At 60.9% G+C, this 17,630-nt stretch overlaps 2 protein-coding genes across 4 annotated transcripts; one reads left to right on the forward strand and one right to left on the reverse strand.

Annotated features, from left to right (window-relative positions):
* Nucleotides 1-328: 328 nt before the first annotated feature.
* On the forward strand, nt 329-15,170 carry Npas1 (neuronal PAS domain protein 1). Of its 2 annotated transcripts, XM_004867084.3 has the most exons (12): nt 329-439; nt 1,399-1,548; nt 2,073-2,314; nt 8,515-8,588; nt 8,823-8,912; nt 10,148-10,316; nt 11,329-11,444; nt 11,734-11,891; nt 12,364-12,470; nt 12,856-13,003; nt 13,986-14,080; nt 14,697-15,170. In XM_004867084.3, the coding sequence occupies exons 2-12, from the start codon at nt 1,439-1,441 to the stop codon at nt 15,131-15,133; spliced, it is 1,746 nt and encodes a 581-aa protein (XP_004867141.1). In that variant the 5' UTR covers nt 329-439; nt 1,399-1,438; the 3' UTR covers nt 15,134-15,170. The 2 variants fall into 2 exon arrangements, with proteins under 2 accessions (XP_004867141.1, XP_021101591.1); XM_021245932.2 differs by having other exon boundaries at nt 8,515-8,912.
* A 125-nt stretch (nt 15,171-15,295) lies between these two features.
* Nucleotides 15,296-17,592, reverse strand: Tmem160 (transmembrane protein 160). Of its 2 annotated transcripts, none has more exons than XM_004867082.4 (3): nt 17,091-17,592; nt 15,911-16,003; nt 15,296-15,639 (listed from the first exon to the last, which is right to left on the reverse strand). In XM_004867082.4, exons 1-3 carry the CDS (start codon nt 17,296-17,298, stop codon nt 15,374-15,376), a joined length of 567 nt encoding a protein of 188 aa, XP_004867139.1. In that variant the 5' UTR covers nt 17,299-17,592; the 3' UTR covers nt 15,296-15,373. The 2 variants fall into 2 exon arrangements, with proteins under 2 accessions (XP_004867139.1, XP_087056670.1); XM_087200544.1 differs by lacking the exon at nt 17,091-17,592 and adding an exon at nt 16,454-17,021.
* Nucleotides 17,593-17,630: the final 38 nt, after the last annotated feature.

The following is a 17,630-nucleotide window of genomic DNA, read 5'->3' on the forward strand; positions in this document are numbered from 1 at the left end:
TGGACCTTCGTCCCTGCAGGCAGAGCCGCGAGAGGCTCGGGTGCTGGGCGCCCTCCTCGTCCGGGGCTGCCGGGATTGCGGGGCAGCCGGGATTGCGGGGTTCCCGGGGGAGCTGGGTTCCAGATTCTTCCCCAGTGTGCTCATGGTGTCGCAGCTTCAGGGCTCCCATCCTGAGCTTCTCCTGACCCCTGAGGCTGCCGTGGGACTCGGGATTCGGACACCAGGGCAGCTGGGCTCCGTGTGGGGACCTCGACCCCGGAAAGCCGCGGGGGGCGGAGACTTGGTGGGTGGGGCTCCGCCAGGCCCCGCCCCGGCGCTGTCCGCGGTCTCCAAATCTGCGGGGCGGCGCTGGGCGCCGCTCACCGCTCACCGCTTGGGGTCTATGGCGCGGCCCCCTTACGCCGCCCCGCCTGCCCGGAGCCTACGCCGCCGCGACCAGGTAGCCGGGGCGGGGCCCGCGGGAAGGGATGCCTGGAGGCTTGGCAGGAGACGCAGGGGGACCCCTGGGTGCTGGAGGAGTGGGGACCCGCAGCTCTGCGTCCTGGGGGCTAAACTGTGGGGACGCCTTAATTCCCAGACTGGGAAAGGGGCTCCTGGCTGTGTGGGTCCAGGAGAAATAGAGGGGCCGAGGAGCCCAGACGCCAGGCAATGGGGCATCTGTGTGGACCTCTGGCTGGGAGGCTTGGGGTGTCCTGGACCCTGGCGTTAGGGAACAGGAAGCAGGGAGCCCCTACCAATCCAATCCCCCGGTTCTAGGGAAGCCGGCGCTCAGGTGCAGGAGGCCCTCCTCCAGGTGTGGGGCACATCCTGCGGGCACCCGGGGCCGAGGCGTCGGGGGCTGGGGCGCGCGCTGGGGTCTGCAGGGAGGAAGTTGGTGGCGGAGATTGGGAGCAGGGACACGTGGCGTCACCAGGAGGGACCGGGGTGGGGGTTCCCGGACCAGGGTGCGGGGCAGGGCCCTTGCGCTCCGCTCTCTCTCACCTCTGGGGTCCCGCGTGAGAAAGAGCGCCCCGCAGGTCTGGGAGTCAGAGGCCGGGGTGGGCTCAGGGGTGCAGGGCTGGGCCGCTGGGCCCGGAGGCGCCCGCCAGCCGCCCTCCGGCTTGGCGATGCCTGGCACGCAGCATGGTGCGATCCGTATGCGCGCCGCGTGCGCCCATTGGTATGCGGGAGCCGGCCCGGCGCGGGCGTGCGGCGGGCGCCGGCGGACGAGCGGGCGGGGGCGGTGGCCACGTCCTCCTCGAAGCTACGGGGGGGCTTTGGCGCCCAGCCCTAGGAAGGGAAAATTGAGGGGCGGCCACCCACTCTCCTCTCGGGGCCCCTGGACCCGCAGGGGCCTCAGTTTCCCCAGAGGGTCTCCCAGAGGCACTGAGCACCCCCCGGGACTCTTCCCCACTGCAGGAGTCGCGGGCCCCCGAGCCCGCCTGACCGGGTCCCGGAAATGGCGACCCCGTACCCCGGCAGCGAGGTCAAGTGCGGGGCGGGCCGTGGCGCCAGCGTCCCGTGGGACTTTCTGCCTGGGCTCTTGGTCAAGGCCCCGCCCGGACCCTGGTAAGCACAGCCCCGACACGGCCCCGCCCCCGACGCAGCGACCCCGCTGTTCCATCCCAGTCCCTCAGGAAGAGAAGGAACGCACTGCCAGCTTCTCCCCCCTCTCCCCCGGGCTGGAATTTCTCACCCTGACCTGTCCAGATCCCGGTCCCCTCCTGCGGGATTCATCCAGTCGTTCCTCGAGCTCGGCGGGGTGGCGCACGCCTGTAATCCCAGCACTTGGGAAGCTGAGGCAGGAAGATCGCCTCGAGTTTGAGGCCAGCCTGGGTTACATAGTGAGTTCAAGGCCAGCCAGAACTATATAATGTCTCAACAACACCAAAAAGAACTTACCCTACCATTCTTAACCCAAGGAGGACAAACATACCCCAGGTTCTGTCCCCAAGACCTGCGGGTACAGAATTCGCCCTCAGGTCTGCCCTCACGTCCGGAGGGTTGAGTCCGCCTGCAGCACCCGGTCCCCGCGTCCCCGAGGTCCCAGAGTCGGGCTCTCCCGCGAGGCCTCCTCCGTGCCACCCGCCCAGCCTGCAGGCGCAGCGCAAGGAGAAGTCTCGAAACGCGGCGCGCTCCCGGCGCGGGAAGGAAAACCTGGAGTTCTTTGAGCTGTCCAAGCTGCTCCCATTGCCCGGCGCCATCTCCAGCCAGCTGGACAAGGCCTCCATCGTGCGCCTCAGCGTCACCTACCTCCGCCTGCGCCGCTTCGCCGCGCTCGGGGCGCCGCCCTGGGGGCTTCGGGCCGTGGGGCCGCCGGCTGGACTCGGGTTCGGTGAGTGCGCGTGCGCGGGGGCCCCCTCCCAGCCCCGCGAGCAGCCAGAGCCGCGGGTCCCCGCGGGTCGCTTCTGCTCTCCAGGCCTCAGTTTACTCTTCTGTGGAATGGGCACGTGAGATTGGGGAAATTTCGTGAATTTGGGCCTCAGAGAGATCCACAGGGATCAGACCACAAGGAAACGCTATTGTTTTAATGGGGGAAGGTGAATCATTATCACGAAAGAAAAGGCTCCACGGAGAACACAGAGGGAACCCACGCAGGTCCCCCTTCCGTTAATGGGATTTGGACTTTGGTTTTGGTTTTGGTGCTTTGAGACTGGGACTCTTACTAGGTCGCCCAAGGTGGCCTCAAACTCAGCGATGTGCTGGGCGTGGTGGCACATGCAATCCTAGCACAGGGGAGGCTGAAGCAGGAGGATTGCCTCAAGGTTGAGCCCAATCTGGACTACATAGTGAGTTCAAGGCTAGCCTGAACTGCGTAGGGAGACTCTGTCTCCAAAAAAAACCCCAAAAAAACAGACAACAAAACCTCACAGCGATCTTCCTGCCTCAGCCTCCCGAGTGCTAGGATGACAGGCGTGGGCCACTACGCCAGGCCCACTCTTTAAAGGGAGAGAGACCTCAGGCCTGCGGGGCCCTAGAGGGGACGCAAAGATGCTGGAGTGTCGATTCCCCGTTTGGAGATGCAGAAGGGATAACATCGAGGAAGATGGGGGCCTCGGGGAGTATTCCCGGGACCTGGGGGATCTCAGCCACTCCCCAGCTTTGTGACTTCCCCCAGTGGGCTGAGCACTGGCGCCGTTAGAGACCTTCGCCGAGCTCAGAGCTGAGTCACCCTGTGTCTGGTCAACTCGAGGGGCTGTTGGACTCGGTTTACTGGATTGCGTCTGGCGCCGTCCGATCGCTTGCTCGGTATCCAGCAGGAAACAAACCAAGTCCCTGCCCCGGAGAGGCGGCCCTGCTAATGGCCAAGATGGTGAACAGTGCCCGCTGTGTGGTGTAAAAGCCCAGGCCGGGCAAGCTCTCTAGTTTCGTCTTCGCTCAGACTGGGTCCCTGACACCTGGAAGGGCTATCGTCATCCTTGTTGCTTCTCCTTGGTGTCTCCCTGTGAAAGGCATCCATCGCCGTCCCAGCGGACAGGGACAGGGCACTCCAGCACCCCAGGCTGTCCCCAGCCCAGGGAAAGGCTGTCCTCGGGGTGGGGTTGGAGGGGCTTCGATTCCCCGCCTGCCCTGGTCCCAGGGGAGGGGGGGGGGGAAATAGCATTGATTAAGCCCGCAATAAATCACCATTTAAATTTAAATAATCCGGCTTCGCAGGCGGTAATTAGGCGAATTGACTGGCTCCGAGAGAATGCCGCATTAGCGCCGCTGATTACTGCCATTACCTCGAACAACATGTGCGCCGGCGGGGGATAAACATCTTGTCTATTGTCCCTGAGCTGGGGAGGGGTGGGGCGCTTCGGGAGCCCCAGGGTGTCCAGTGCCCCTTTAACCTGGCTGGGTGTCCTGAGGCTGCTAGTGAGGTCACAGCACTGAGATGACACACACACGGCCACCTTCAGCCAGTCCCACGTGCCTTCCAGGACCTCTGCATGGCCTCCCTGGTCCTCAAATTGGGAAATCGAGGGAGGGGATACCCCCAGCCCTACAGGGTCCCCAAAACGACACCAAGCATGTGGTCTGAAAGGGAGAGTTCTCAGGTGTCCTCCTCAGCCGAAACAGTGACAATATAGAGCAGGCGTGGTGGTGCACACCTGGAATCCCAGCACTCTGGGAGGCTGAGGCAGGAGGGTTGAAATTCAAGCCCAGCCTGGGCAGCTTAGAGACTTAGCAAGACCCTGCCACAAAATATAAAAATTAAGAGGGACTGGGAATATAACTCAGTGCGAAGGCCCTGGTTTCAATCCCTAGTACTGAAAAATAAAAGTAAAATAAAATAGTATACAGTGCGCATTCCAGACACTCAGACACTGTGCCTGGTGCTTTATACAAAGCACAGTGCTGGATCTTTGCACAAATCCCAGGAGGGAAGCACTGTTCTGGTTCCCATCACAGACCCAAGAGCTGAGGCCCAGGGACAGGAAGCTTTGGCCTAAGGTCACACCAATGCTTCCCACACCTAGGTCTCTGGTCCCTCTGGGCCTCTGACCCCACCCACTGGACAGTGGCTGTTACAGTCTAGCCCTGGGCCTCCAAGCTGGGGAGGGGTCAGACTCCAGCCCCTGTCCTTCCAACCCCGACACCTTCCCCACCTCAGTATATGCCATGCACTGGTGACACAGGCCAGCGTTGCTGCCCCCGAGGATGGGATCCCTCAAGCACTACACGCCGGTCCTCACCCCTCCCATCTCCTCACTTCCTCCAGCACCAGCCTCAGTCCTGTTCAGACAAGTGCATCCCCACCGCAGGGCCTTTGCACTTGCCTTGGTTGGCACCGGGGCCCCTTTGCTCAGCAAGCCTCTCTCCAGAAGGGCCCACCCTGCCTACCAGAGCACCCCACCACTCCACCCCAGGGCCTCTCCTGCTTGCTTTCCAAAGGGCTCACTGTCTTCTGCCTTGCCAGACATTTACCTTGTAGCTTGTGTCTCTCCCCTCTAATGCTTTGCTCACTGAGCCTCAAATGGTGCCTCACATGCTTCAGTACATAGCTGGCAGGTAACTGTGGGCTCAGGTCAGAGGAAGTGACCTGTGAGCTGAGGTTTCTCAGTGAGCGACAGGGAGCAGCTCATGCAAAGGCCCTGAGGCTGCCAGGGCCTCAGTTGCTGGGTGTAGCCGCAGCCTGGAGACTTGGAGTCTGTAGAGGTGAGGAGGAGCCCTGAGGTCAGCAGGGCCACATGCTGGGCCCCAAGGACGTGCCTGGTGACATGAGGGCGAATGCAGGGAGCCCAGGGAGGGGCAGCCAGACCAGGCTGGGGCCTGGTGAGAGCTGGTGGAGGTGGCAGTGGGGACACATCAGCCCCTGGGCCTTGCTGATGATGCTCATGTGCTGGAGAGGTCAAGGGGCCAGTGCAGGCTGGGGGTTTACCTGGTGCCCGGCATTGTTCACGGTGGCCTCGCCCAGGCTGAGATAGGACTGGGGACCAGGCATCTGCTGTGTGCTGGGGAGGCACTTTCCACCCTCCCCGCTCCTTCCCCTGTCCCAGATGGGGCTGGGGACAGTGGAGGGAGCCGCAGGGTTCACCCTGGCCTGCACATCTCCCTGTCTGTGCCCCGAGGCCAGGACAGGTCCTGACTAGAAACTGAGTGTGGAACGAATGAGTGGCGTTTGGGCTTGGAACTCGCAGAGGGGCAGATCTGGGCGGGGTGAATGGGGGGATGGAAAAGTGGGGCCCCTGGGAGAGGAGCTGGGAGTCAAGGGAGAAGCTGGGGTAGGGAGGTGCAGCAGTCCGAGATCAGAGGTAGCCCGGGCCCTGTCACGGGGGACAGGACCGTGAGTGGGGAGCAGGAGGCCTGGCACCCCCTTCCTGCTGAGCCCATTAACACTGTTAATTGCGGCAGCTCAGTCTGACCCAGGCTGATCCTGAGAGAGGGAAAATGAAGGAATTAGCAAAAATGACAGGGGAAAATTGCGACAATTAGCAGGCAGCATTGTTCCCGCCTGTCACCGGGCTGGCTGGAGCTGCATCTTGGGGGAGGGGTCCCCCTCAGGCCCTCAGTTATTATTCCCGAAGCGCCAGGCAAGAGCGAGCTGGGACAGCCAGGAAGTGGGGGCTGCTCCTGGGAGAGGGACACGGCTTGCACTGGGGGCGCAGGGCAGGGCTGCCTGGCGTTTTGAGGGGCCGATGGCACAGCAGCCGCGGTCTTAACCCGGTCCCAGGCTCTGCAGCTGAGCCCTTCTGTCTGCTGAGTTGACTGAGTGCTCTGTGCAAACCCACTTCACAGAGGGGGAAACTGAGGCACAGAGATGGTGATGGGGAGGGCAGGACCTCAGCCTGCACCCTTGGGCCCGCAGGAAGCAGGCACCTGGGGACCCCGAAGGTCTGAGTCCTTTGCCAGCCTCCCCAGAGCATCTGCTCTCCCTGGGGGAGGGGGCATCCTCAGCATGGTTGGGGCACTGGGGGCCCAAGACCCCCTTGTGTCTGCCAACCCCCAGCACCAGGCCTGGGCCCTGCTCCTGACATGGCCATGGTGGGCTGTGCCGCCTGCCCCTGTCTCCTTTATCTCTGTCTCAATTTCTCTGTTTATATGTGTCTCTATTCATATATATATATATATATATATATATATATATATATACACACATTTTTTTTTTTTTTTTTTTTTGCAGTACCTCAGGACCTTGCACTTGCAAGGCAGGCATGGTGCCACTGAGCTAAATCCCCGGCCCGATCCTTATCTTTAAAAAAAAAAATCCCTGAGGTAAAATTGGCTATTTAAGCCAATCATATTGGTGCAGGCCTGTAATCCTAACACCCTGGGAGGCTGAGGCAGGCAGAGCCCATTTTGAGCTTAATGACTTAGCAAAACCCTTTCTCAAAATTTTAAAAATGTTGAGCTGGGATTTAGCTCAGCAGCACTGCGCCTGCCTTTTAAGCGCAAGGTCATGAATTCGATCTTTGGTACAAAAAAAAATTTTTTTTAATGTTAAAGGAAAGGGCTAGGGATATAGCTCAGTGCGAAGTCCCTGGGTCAATCCCCAGTACCACAAAACAAAGGCGACTGGCCATTTTGAAATATGCAAATCAGGGGCCTTCAGTGCAGCCATGATAGAGGCTCTGTCACATCCATCTACTTCCAGAGCATTTCTCTCGCCCCAGAAAGAGTCCCACGCCTGACAAGCAGCTGCCCCTTCTTCCCCAGTCATAGTGATAGTTGTCTCAGTCCCAGACATTGCATATATGTGGGAGTGCTTCCTTTTCTTTTCTTTTTTGTTTCAGTACTGGGGATTGAACCCAGTGCCTTGGGACCCTCCTGCCTCAGCTTCCCAGAGTGCTGAGGTGACAGCTTGTATCACTGGGCCCAGCTTCATCCCCTCCTTTTTTTGGTGGTGCTGGAGACGGAATTCAAGGCCTCGGCATGCTAAGCCCCGCTCTCCCTCTGACCCACACCCCAGCCCCCGCCTCCTTTTAATGGCTGAATAGTACTGTGCTCTTCGTCCTGCCCCTGGTCTGCTGTGGGGCGCTGGGCTTCGTCTCCGCTGTCACAGAAGTGCGTGGACCTGCATGTGTTACAGCCCTGTCTCTCACGCTCCTGCTTACACACCTAGCAGTGGCGTTGCAGGCTCGTGTGCTGATCCAGTGTCTACTTGGTGACTGAACACCCTGCTCCTCGGCTTCTGTCAGAACACTGACGGCCCAGCACGCACTTTCTCTTTTTCCCATTCATAACCATCCCAGTGGATGTGAGGTGCCCTCTCATGTGGCTTGGATTTGCATTTCCCTAATGACTCCTGAGGCCCAGCATCTATCAGTGTGCTTAGCGTCTGTTTCCACATCTTCTTTGGAAAAGTGTTCATTCAAGTTCTTTACCAATGTTTTCCTTTTTGGGGGCAGTACTGGATTGAACCCAAGGCTTTCACATTGAGCTACATTCCCAGCGATTTGTGTATTTAGTTGGTGGGTTGGTTTTTTTTGGTACTGGGAATGGAACTTGAGACCTTGTACTTGTGAGGCAGGTGGCGGAACCACTGAGCTAAATCCCCGGCCCTGGGTTGTTTTTTGTTTGGTTTTTTTTTTTTGAGATAGGGTCTCACTATGTAGCCCAGGCTGGCCTCAAACTCACAGTGATCCTCCTGCCTCAGCCTCCCAAGTGCTGGATTACAGATGTGCAGCACAGCTGCAGGTTCTGTCTCTTTCACATCACCTGACCTTCACCACACCAGCCCCAGACGCTAATTCTGTGTCTTCGTTTCTTGTTCGCTATTCATCTACCCCGGGCCCTGAAGCAGGCAAGGACGGCTAGATTGTGCTGCTCACTGCTGTGGCCCTAGCACAGGACAGGGACAGCAGGGTTCAAGCAGCTTGTGGGGAGCCCTCTCTCCGCCCTCCTCTGTGTCTACATCTTAGTCACTCTGTCACTGGACCCCGCACCATGGGCCCTCCCCACTCCCCGGCCCACCCCCCCTAAGCCCCAGTACCCAAGGTGGTGGCCACAGGCCTGGAGCGACGCGGGAGGATTGTAGAGCGGCTTCTCAGGGTCTCCCAGGGCTGGGTCCGCCAGACCAACGGGCCCACGCACCCTTCCCTCTGCCCCCAGCCCCCGGACGCCGTGGCCAAGCGGCTCTGGTCTCTGAGGTCTTCGAGCAGCACCTGGGAGGACATATCCTGCAGGTGAGGGCCCGCCGCCGCTCTCTGCTGCCACCTGGTGGCCGCCTGCGGAACCGCGTCCTCTTCTCACCTGTGCAATCTGCAGCGCGCGGACCCCAGACCGAACGCTCGCGCGCCCCCTGCCGCCTGCCAGCCACGGTGGTTCGCTGCATCCCTCAGGGACACAGACTTCAGACCCGGTCTTCTGCTGGGGGCGGAATCCTCCCTTTTCCCGCCCTTTATTTCCCCCGACTGCAGTCCCTGGACGGCTTCGTTTTCGCCTTGAACCAGGAAGGAAAATTCCTGTACATCTCCGAAACCGTCTCCATCTACCTGGGTCTCTCACAGGTAAGGCCCCTGAGGGCCGCCGTCCCCAGTGCCCGCCCAGCAGGTGCCTGCCTTGCTCTCCTGGTGCCCCCATCCCAGGATGGAAGAAAAAACATGGGCTGGATCTGTGGTTCCCCAAATCTGTTCCCGGGAACCGCACGTGGCACCCCGGTGGCTCATGATGGGCGGAGGAGGTTGTTCAAGTAGGAGGTCAATCTGAAGAAAAAAAATGAACTGAAAGATCAGTTCATCAGTGACTGAATGGCGAGATGCGCGGTATTTGCCAACACTTGTTCTTTTTTAAAAGTTTACAAGTTTTGTTTTCTTTGCGGTGTGGGGAATTGAACCCAGGATCTTCACACAGCTATGTAGTCCCCAGGCCATCCATCCATTTGTTTTTTTGTCTAAGACAGGATCTAACTAAGTCGCTAAATTGCACAGGCTGGGCTCCAGACCCTCCTGCCTCAGCCTCCCGAGGGCTGGGATCACAGGTGTGTACCACCAGGCCCGGCTGGTTTTCAGTAATTCTTCTGGGGCGACTGCGTGGTGCTTGAGGCTTATCTCTTGGTGCGCTTTCTGCCCCAGCTCCTGCCTCTGAGGACAGGGACAAACTTTGGCCTCCTCAGCGCCTAGGCTTGCAGATTCATTTATACAAATCGCTCTCACCTTTCATCGTTTTCGTAAAGATTTTGGCAAATGAAAAATTGGGAGAATTCAGTGCATCTGCGATTTGGTCCTTGTGAGCAGCTTTTCAGTGAGTTGTTAGATTCTTGGAAGGAGACCTCTTGTGTGTGCGCACACGTGTGTGTGTGGTTGAGACAGGGTCTTGTGTGTGTGTTTGGGGTTTTTTTGGGTACCGGGGATCGAACTCGGGACCTTGAGCTTGTGAGGCAGGCGCCGGAACCACTGAGCTACATCCCCGGCCCGGGGGTCTTGTTATGTATTTCAGGCTGCTCTTAAACTCCCAGCAATCTCCCTGCCTCAGCCTCTCAAGTGCTGGGATTACAGGCGTGCGACATCACTCCTGGCTAAAGAAAGGGTTTTGGACCAAGAGAAAGGGGAAGGCAGGCGGTTATTGGGGGGGGGGGGCTGTAAGGGGGAACAGTGAGAAGGGCCCGAGTTCAGCTCTCAGTACCAAAAACAAACAAGCAAACCATAAAACCAAAACTACTTGACTCGCACCTGTGCCGGGGTCCAAGCTTGAGTGGCTCTGCGCGCATCTCAGCCGTCCCTGCATTCCCTTCCGTCGCCGGCAGGTGGAGCTGACGGGCAGCAGCGTCTTCGACTACATTCACCCCGGGGACCACACCGAGGTGCTGGAGCAGCTGGGACTGCGGGCCCGGACTCCCGGTCCCCCCACCCCGCCCTCCGTCTCCTCCTCTTCCTCCTCCTCTTCCTCCTCGCAGGCGGATATCCCTGAGATCGGTAATTCCAAGGGTCCCCCAAAGTATGAACCCCGAGTGTAGGCTGGGGGCGCTTGTTACTCTGTACTGAGCTAATCCTCTCTCCTTCCAGTTGTGCAAAGTAAATCTTCGTACAACGAACCAGAATCGATGAGACTTGGCTCCCAGCTCCCCAGAATGTCAGGCTCCCCAAAACTGACCTTTAAGAAAGACCCCTCCTGCGGCTGAGTGGGGGCGGGGTGGCTAGGCTTAGGGAGTCTACGTTGTGCTGCGCATTGGATTCTGACTCCAGTCCCACAAAGCGAATCCTCTCCATTTCCCAAAGCAGAAAATGAGGCACGGCAAGAAAAAGCCAAGCTGATTGCCCAGATCACAGCTGTAGCCCGTTTGTCTGGCTCCAGGATCTAACCTCCTAACTCTTCTCCCCAATGGAAATTTCCACTCTGCTGGCGACGGAGCCCGAGGGTGCTGGTGACAACAGCGCCCTCTAGTTCTGAATTTTTTTTTCTTTTGGTACTGGGGATGAACTCGGGTCCTTGCGCTTGCGCAGCAGGCGGCGGAACCACTGAGCTAAATCCTCGGCCGTAGTTCTGAAATGTTGAGGCCTTTGAGGCTCCTGTCCGTAGACAGGGCTGTCCTACCCAGGGTTTGCTTAGTGCGGAAACCATTAAACCTCAGCTGTGTCTGGGGAGCTGCCCGTAAGCCCGCGGCTGTCTGTAAATCTGAGGCAACGAGCCGTCCGTGAGCACTGTTATCAGACCGCATGGCGCGGGTCGAGGAATAATCTGGATTTGGCAGTTTGATGTGTTGCTCTCCCCTGAGCCCCTGCTTTGTGCCAGGCCCGATGCTGGGGACACGGGGGTGCCCATGACGGCCCCATCCTTCCCCTAGTGGGGGGACCAGCGCTGACTCAGTGCGCCCGAGTGGATGTGGCAGGGTCTCGTCAGACCCCAGGGCCGCTGGCTCTGAGGCGGGGGCGCGGGCGCGGCATCTCCTCTTCTGGGCGGGGCTCGTAACTGTGTCTCTCGCCCCAGACGCCAGCCCTGCCGAGGCGCCCCCTTCTGCCCGGGTCCAAGAACGCTCCTTCTTCGTCCGTATGAAATCCACCCTCACCAAGAGAGGGCTGCACGTCAAGGCGTCAGGGTACAAGGTGGGTGCTTGCCTGGGAGAGAGCTCTTAAATTCCTGGTGGCTTCACTGGCTGCTGTGGTTTAGGGAACCAGGCTGGGGACGGAGCCACACGCTAGCCCCTGTGCCTCACACCTGCGGGTGAAGGGTGGCCTGTTAGGCCTTCCTAGCTCTCAGGCCCACCTTGCCCTCCAACCACGCCCATCACCGCTGCCCCCGCCTCCCTGACCCCGTCCTTAGCTCAGTAGCTCCACCTTCCCCAACATGACACCCCCACCTTGCTCCTCCACCAACCTCGCCCCCCTCCTGCAGGTCATCCACGTGACAGGGCGCCTGCGGGCCCGCGCCCTGGGCCTTGTGGCCCTGGGTCACACATTGCCCCCAGCCCCTCTGGCAGAGCTGCCTCTACACGGACACATGATCGTCTTCCGTCTCAGCCTGGGTCTCACCATCCTTGCTTGTGAGAGCAGGTACCGGGGTTGGGGGCTGAGGCAGGTGCAGGGGGGCTCCCAGGAGAGCTGGGTTCTGTGGCAAGTCAGGGGCAGCCTGGGTCTTCGGGCTCTGCAGCAATGGAGAGCCATGGAGGAGGAGGAGCCGGGGCAGGTAAAGAGGCCAGGGAGGTGACAGCCAAGCCCCCCCAGCATTGGGGGGACTGTGTCATGCTGGGGTCCCTGAGGGTCCACAGGGCCCCATCCTTCCCCAGCTCGTCTCCCATCTCACCTGTCTCCTGCTGCTTCTGCTGCACCAGGCAGTGGGGCACTTAAACAGTGAATTAGTCCTGGACCAGAGCGTTCGGAGTGCCCGGGCTCTGTGCCCAAGGAGGGACGCTTTATGCCCTTTTCACTGAGGGGCAAATGAGCCCAGAGCACTTCGCAGCCAGGATTTGGACTCTGGGTGCTCTGAAGCCAACTCGGGCTCCTCCCTCTCCTCTGTCACCCCCAGAGTCAGCGACCACATGGACCTGGGGCCCTCGGAGCTGGTGGGCCGCAGCTGCTATCAGTTTGTCCATGGACAGGATGCCACCAGGATCCGCCAAAGCCACCTGGACCGTGAGGCCCACCTCTGACACCATCCCCACTGTCCCTGTCCCCAGAAGTCCTCCTTCCAAGCTGGCCACGGTCCCTCCTGCTGCACCTACAGCTCCAGGGGCCTGGTCAGCACCGGAAGAGCGTCAAGGACTCTGAGCCCTGGCTCAGGATGGGGGTGGGATGTGGGGGTCTCTGTGACCTGCCTTTAACACTCTGGGCCCCACCCCCAAGTTCTGCTCCCTCTGACTCTGCTCTCTGTCTCCCTCCCCACACCTCTGGCTTCTCGCTTCTCCTGGTCTCCCCTCGCTGTCCACTCCTCACTGTCCATCTGCTTGTCTCCCTGGCCATCTCCTCTGTCCCTTCCGACACCTGTCCCTTTCCATCTCTCCTGCCGGGCTGGGCCCAGTGCTGGACAAGGGCCAGGTGATGACTGGTTACTACCGCTGGCTGCAGCGCACAGGCGGGTTCGTGTGGCTGCAATCTGTGGCCACCGTGGCCGGGAGCGGGAAGAGCCCTGGGGAGCACCACGTGCTCTGGGTCAGCCATGTGCTCAGGTGACAGCCACAGGCCCACACCCCTCCTGCAGGGCTAGGAGCTGCTGTGCCCCGCCTTGGGGTGGGCGCTGTCCAGGGACAGGACAAGCCAATGGGAAGGAGCAGGAAGTGAGAGCAAAGGCCTAGAGGTGCAGGGGACGGGGAGCAGTCACTCGTGGGGGGCAGAGTTTGAGTGAGGCAGGGCTGGTTCACAGAAGCCTCTGGCCCAGTGCAAGGAACTGGACTGGACTCTGGGGCACTGGAGAGCTATGGGAGGCTCTTGCCATGGAGGCCCAGAGCAAACCAACTCATGGAAAGAAGTCAGAGGTGGAGCTGGGCGTAGTGGCACATGCCTATAACCTCAGCACTCTGGGAGGCTGAGGCAGGAGGATCACCAAGCTGGGATGGGCATTGCCAGCAGGGGGCCCAGCAGAGTCAAAGAACCAACAGCCTGATGTGTCCACAGGAGGAAAGGGGGCATACAGGACTGGAGGTCAAAGTCATCAGAGCCAAGGCTCCAAATGACAGGGGAGCCTTTTGACTCAGGAGTACAGGGGAGCCATGGAAGGCTCTAGAGCTGGAGTCATGGTCTTTGGAAACTCTCCTTGCTGCTGTGGAGAGGGGGCCCAGGGAAGAGGCTGGGTCAGGTCTTGGATAGTGCCAGACTCCAGGTTTGCAGGGCATTTTCCAGCTAGGTCTCTGGCTTTTAGGAACCTAGAGCTGGGCTCGGGAGAGGAGGAGGAGGAGGTTTAGAAGGAAGATGCTGAGGTCATATAAGCATGAGGCATTTGGAGAACACGCAGGTGGTGGGATCCAGGCAGCCAATGGCTTGTGGGTCTGGCCTCAGGAGAGAGCCAAGCTGAGCAAGAAACCAGCTTGGGGTGGGGGTCGCCCGCTCTCACAGCTCGGGAGCTGTGCCTACTGCTGGCATGGTGTGGTACAGGAGGGTCACCAGGGGCTGGGTGGCCGGGCACTCGTGGCTCTCAACTTCACTTCTCCACAGCCATGCTGAGGGTGGCCAGACCCCTCTGGACACCTTCCAGCTTCCAGCCAGTGCAGCCTGTGAGGGGGCGTCCAGCTCGGGGCCGGAGCCCACCGGTAAGCTCACCCCCTCGTCCCCATGGCCCCTGGGAAGCCAGAAGGGACCTCTGGGAGGTTGGTCCAGCTGTGAAGCCACCAGCCTGTGTGGCCGTGCACATGAACATTAAAAGTCCATTGCTGGGCCCAGACCCCTAATCTCAGCACTTTGGGAGGCTGAGGCAAGAGGATCGCTATGAGTTTAAGGCCAGCCTGGACTACATAGCGAGACCCTGTCTCCAAAAAAAAAAAAAAAAGCCCACATCCTCAACAGATCCCCACACTGTGGCCAGTGGCTCCCCATAGGACAGGACAGGTGGATGTGGGATGTGCCATGGAGCAGCACAGGTCTGCACAGGGCTCCTCAATCCCCGGCTGCCTGACAGGTCAGGCGATGGCTCTGGGCTGTGGTCCCGGTCTTCTGCAGCCACTTGTCTTGACCCTCTGGATACAGTGGTGGCCTCCTCTGGATACGGTGGTTGCTGTGGTAGCCAAGAATGTCCCCAGGCACTGCCAAGTGTTTCCCGGGGACAGTCCCTTTTGCTGACCTCCCCGAGTCTACCCACTGAGCACAGCTGCAGTTGGGGAAACTGAGGTCCAGGATGTCTGCCACCCCATGGGGACCTTCCTCTTCCAGAGAGGGGTCCGCCGGCAGAGGGGAAGCAGGCTGCGCCCCCAGACCAGGATGATGCCCCCCAGGCCCGGGGCAAGTGCATCAAAGTGGAGCCGCGGGCGCGGGAAGCCAGAAGCTCCGAGGACAGTGAAGGCGAGGAAGCTGCCCAGCAGCCGCGCGCAACGCGGCAGCCCGGGTTCACCTCAGTCATCCGAGGCACGCTGCGGCCCTGGGACCCGGAGCCCCCGCGCGACCCACCGCCGCTGCCGCCAGCCCTGCTGCCCGCGGGCCTCCTGCCGCCCGTGGTGCGCAGCCTCTGCGCACCCGGCGCCATTCGCTACGCGCCCGCAGAGCTGGGCCTCGTGTGCCCGCGCCTGCCTGGAGCCCTCTGCCCTGCACTTGGCCTGCCCTGCCCGGGGCTCGGGCTCGCGGGCCCCAGGGCGCAGCACAAGGGGGACTGAGAACCGGTGCCCAGGATTAAAGCCTGCTCCCCTCCTGTGTCCGCCTTGCAGGCCTCGATTGTCCATCTCCCCCCTCCCGCTCCTCCCCTTGCTCTCCCTCCTCTCCCCTCCGGGCCTTGTCCTCCTCCAGTCCCACCTTCCCCAAGGAACGGGAGCCACCACTCTGAGTCCGGATCTGGAGCGCCGGCAGCTCAAGTTTTAATGTCCCAGTCCTCGGGCCGGTCCCCACAGCCCTGCTGCTCACTCGGGCGGCGGCCGGCCAGCTTCATCGGGGCCTTCGGCAGTGGCCGCCCCGTCATCGTCGGGCACCAGTTCCACGTCGAGCTCGAGCTGCCCCATGTAGAGGCCCACAGCGCAGGCCCACAGCAGGCTGGCGGCCAGGACCGCGCCCACACCGGCTGCCGCGCCCCCCAGCGACAGTTGCATGGGTCCACGCAGCGAGGTCAGGCCCACGGCATAGGAGGCACCGCCCCACACCACGCACAAACCGCCCAGCAGGAAGAAGCCTGCGAAGAGGGAGAGGGGGCTCTCAGCCTGTGCAGGAAGGCAAGGGGACAAACCCGTGGGGCCAGGCACGGCCAGGGCAGGGCCAAGGCTGCTGGCACCAGAAGCCATCAGGGTGTCAAAGCCTTGGGGTGGGCCCAGGGCCCTCTAAAGGTGGAGTCAAGACCCATAGCCATGCCCTGGGCCACCAGGGCAGAAGAGCGACGCTCACAGGGTCCACACATCCACCGGGGCCTAGAGCACACTTGCTCCCTTGTAGGGATCAGCACTTACCATAGGCGGCTTCCCGTCCCATGTCGCTCTGCATGAAGGAGATGACCCCGATGCCCGAAGCCAGGAGGCCATTTCGGAACCAGGACAGGAAGGCTGAAGGGAAGGGAAGATGAGGTCTCGGCGTCAGCCCAAGCCCTGTCCCCCAGACCCTGCCATCCAGTCAACCTGCGGGGCCTCCCCTTGTCCCATCTCCACCTCGTCCAGCTAGGAGGCCAACCCGGCCCAAATCTCCACCTCTTCCAGGAAACCCCCCACCAAACCCCATCTTCACTCATCTCATCCCGATCCGAGCCCCTTGCCCCTAAATTCTGCAACCAAAGATTCAAGATGGCCTGTGTGGAACCTAGAGGGCGATCTGGAATCAAAAGCGAAGACCCTCAATCTCCAGACGGAAAGACTCCAGGGGACCATCTTGGCCAACCCCTCCCCACCAGTGAACCCCCCCGCCCAGCCCCCTTCTTTCTCATCCCCGGGACAGACTCCCCCACCCAGGCCTCTCTGCAGGATCTCCTTTCGCCTCCTTCAAACGCCAGCCTCTCCTACCGCGTAAGGCCGACTTAAAAGCATCCACACTTCCCCCAGCTCCAGTCCCTCTGTAGTTCCAACAGGCCGGTCCCATTACAAGTCCCCCACCCCATCCTATATCTGACCCTCCATGCACTCCTGTCACCCATTCCCCTTCGAGGCTCCTCCCCTTGCAACCAGGATCACTTCTTTCTCCAATCATTTGAGAGCCTTGCCCCTATTGGCTGTGCCCTCCTCCAATCCGGACCTCCCCCCATCTTCTGCGGGGAGCTGCACTCTACAGAGTGGTCACCTCGGCCGCCCCAGCGGATCCCTGAGGCAAGGAACCCCTCGCCCTTGGCTGTCTCGGGGAAGCCCTCTTATCCAGCAGGCACAATTCTGCCGGCCACTTCTCCTAGCCTGGCTGCCTCCTCCGACCCCTACTGGGCCCCGCCGGCCCGGACCCTGCCACCCCCTTGCACAAGTCCTTGCCCGGTGCGCACAGCCTGCGCCCCTGCAGCCAGCGTTCCTCTGCGCGGATATGGAAGCCCGGGTCCCTGCCAAGCCCGGGCCCTGCTTCCAGCCGCTGCAGTACCCTAGTCTCCCGCACTCGCGCTCCCACGCTGGACTGCGGAGCCCCGCTGTCCCCGGGCTCGACTCCAGCCCCTGCACGGACCTGTCTCGTGAGCCTTCCGGAGGAGCCAGGCGTCCGCTCGGTCCAGCTCGGACACTGGGGGCGGCGAAGCCCCAGCGCGGGGACCGTGGCCTGGGGCGAAGGACCCCCGGGCGCCCCCGCTCCTGGGCCGCTGAGGAGGCAGCAGCACCCCCCGGAAGCGGAGTCTGGCCAGGCGAGCGGCACGAGCCCACCACCAGCTGCCTCCCATGGTTCACACTACAGCCGCCTCGCGACGCCCCGCCCCATGGGCCGCCTATAGGCTGCCACCCACGTCACTCAAGCTAAGCGGCTCGCCATTGGTTGTTTGCCCGCTACTCAGGCCCACTAAGCGCTGTCCATTGGTCGCAGCAACAGTGATTCCCACCTCTGCCATCTATGCCGGTAGTTCGCGTCCCGCCTCGCTTTCGCTTCCAGACTACAAGTCCCAAAGATCATCGCTCTGGGGAAGGTCAGGCTTGAGAAGTCCGGGCGCGAGGTCTGCGGAACTTGTAGTTTTGTTTTGTTTGCACTTGCAGTTTTAAAAAACCTTAATTCCAATGG

This window comes from Heterocephalus glaber, unplaced genomic scaffold, assembly GCF_053883595.1.
Source record: "Heterocephalus glaber isolate CG9 unplaced genomic scaffold, H.glaber_assembly_v1.0 deba00001744, whole genome shotgun sequence".
NCBI classification, from domain to species: Eukaryota; Metazoa; Chordata; class Mammalia; order Rodentia; family Bathyergidae; genus Heterocephalus; species Heterocephalus glaber.

Coding starts and splice junctions, on each gene's coding strand:
- Tmem160 (XM_004867082.4), bottom strand. CDS start 17,298: ATGGGAGGCAGCTGGTGGTGGGCTCGTGCCGCTCGCCTGGCCAGACTC. Junction 16,004..17,090: donor CCGGAAGGCTCACGAGACAG/GTCCGTGCAGGG, acceptor CCTTCCCTTCAG/CCTTCCTGTCCTGGTTCCGA. Junction 15,640..15,910: donor GGGACGGGAAGCCGCCTATG/GTAAGTGCTGAT, acceptor CCCTCTTCGCAG/GCTTCTTCCTGCTGGGCGGT.
- Npas1 (XM_021245932.2), top strand. CDS start 1,439: ATGGCGACCCCGTACCCCGGCAGCGAGGTCAAGTGCGGGGCGGGCCGT. Junction 1,549..2,072: donor AAGGCCCCGCCCGGACCCTG/GTAAGCACAGCC, acceptor CCACCCGCCCAG/CCTGCAGGCGCAGCGCAAGG. Junction 11,892..12,363: donor ATCCTTGCTTGTGAGAGCAG/GTACCGGGGTTG, acceptor TGTCACCCCCAG/AGTCAGCGACCACATGGACC.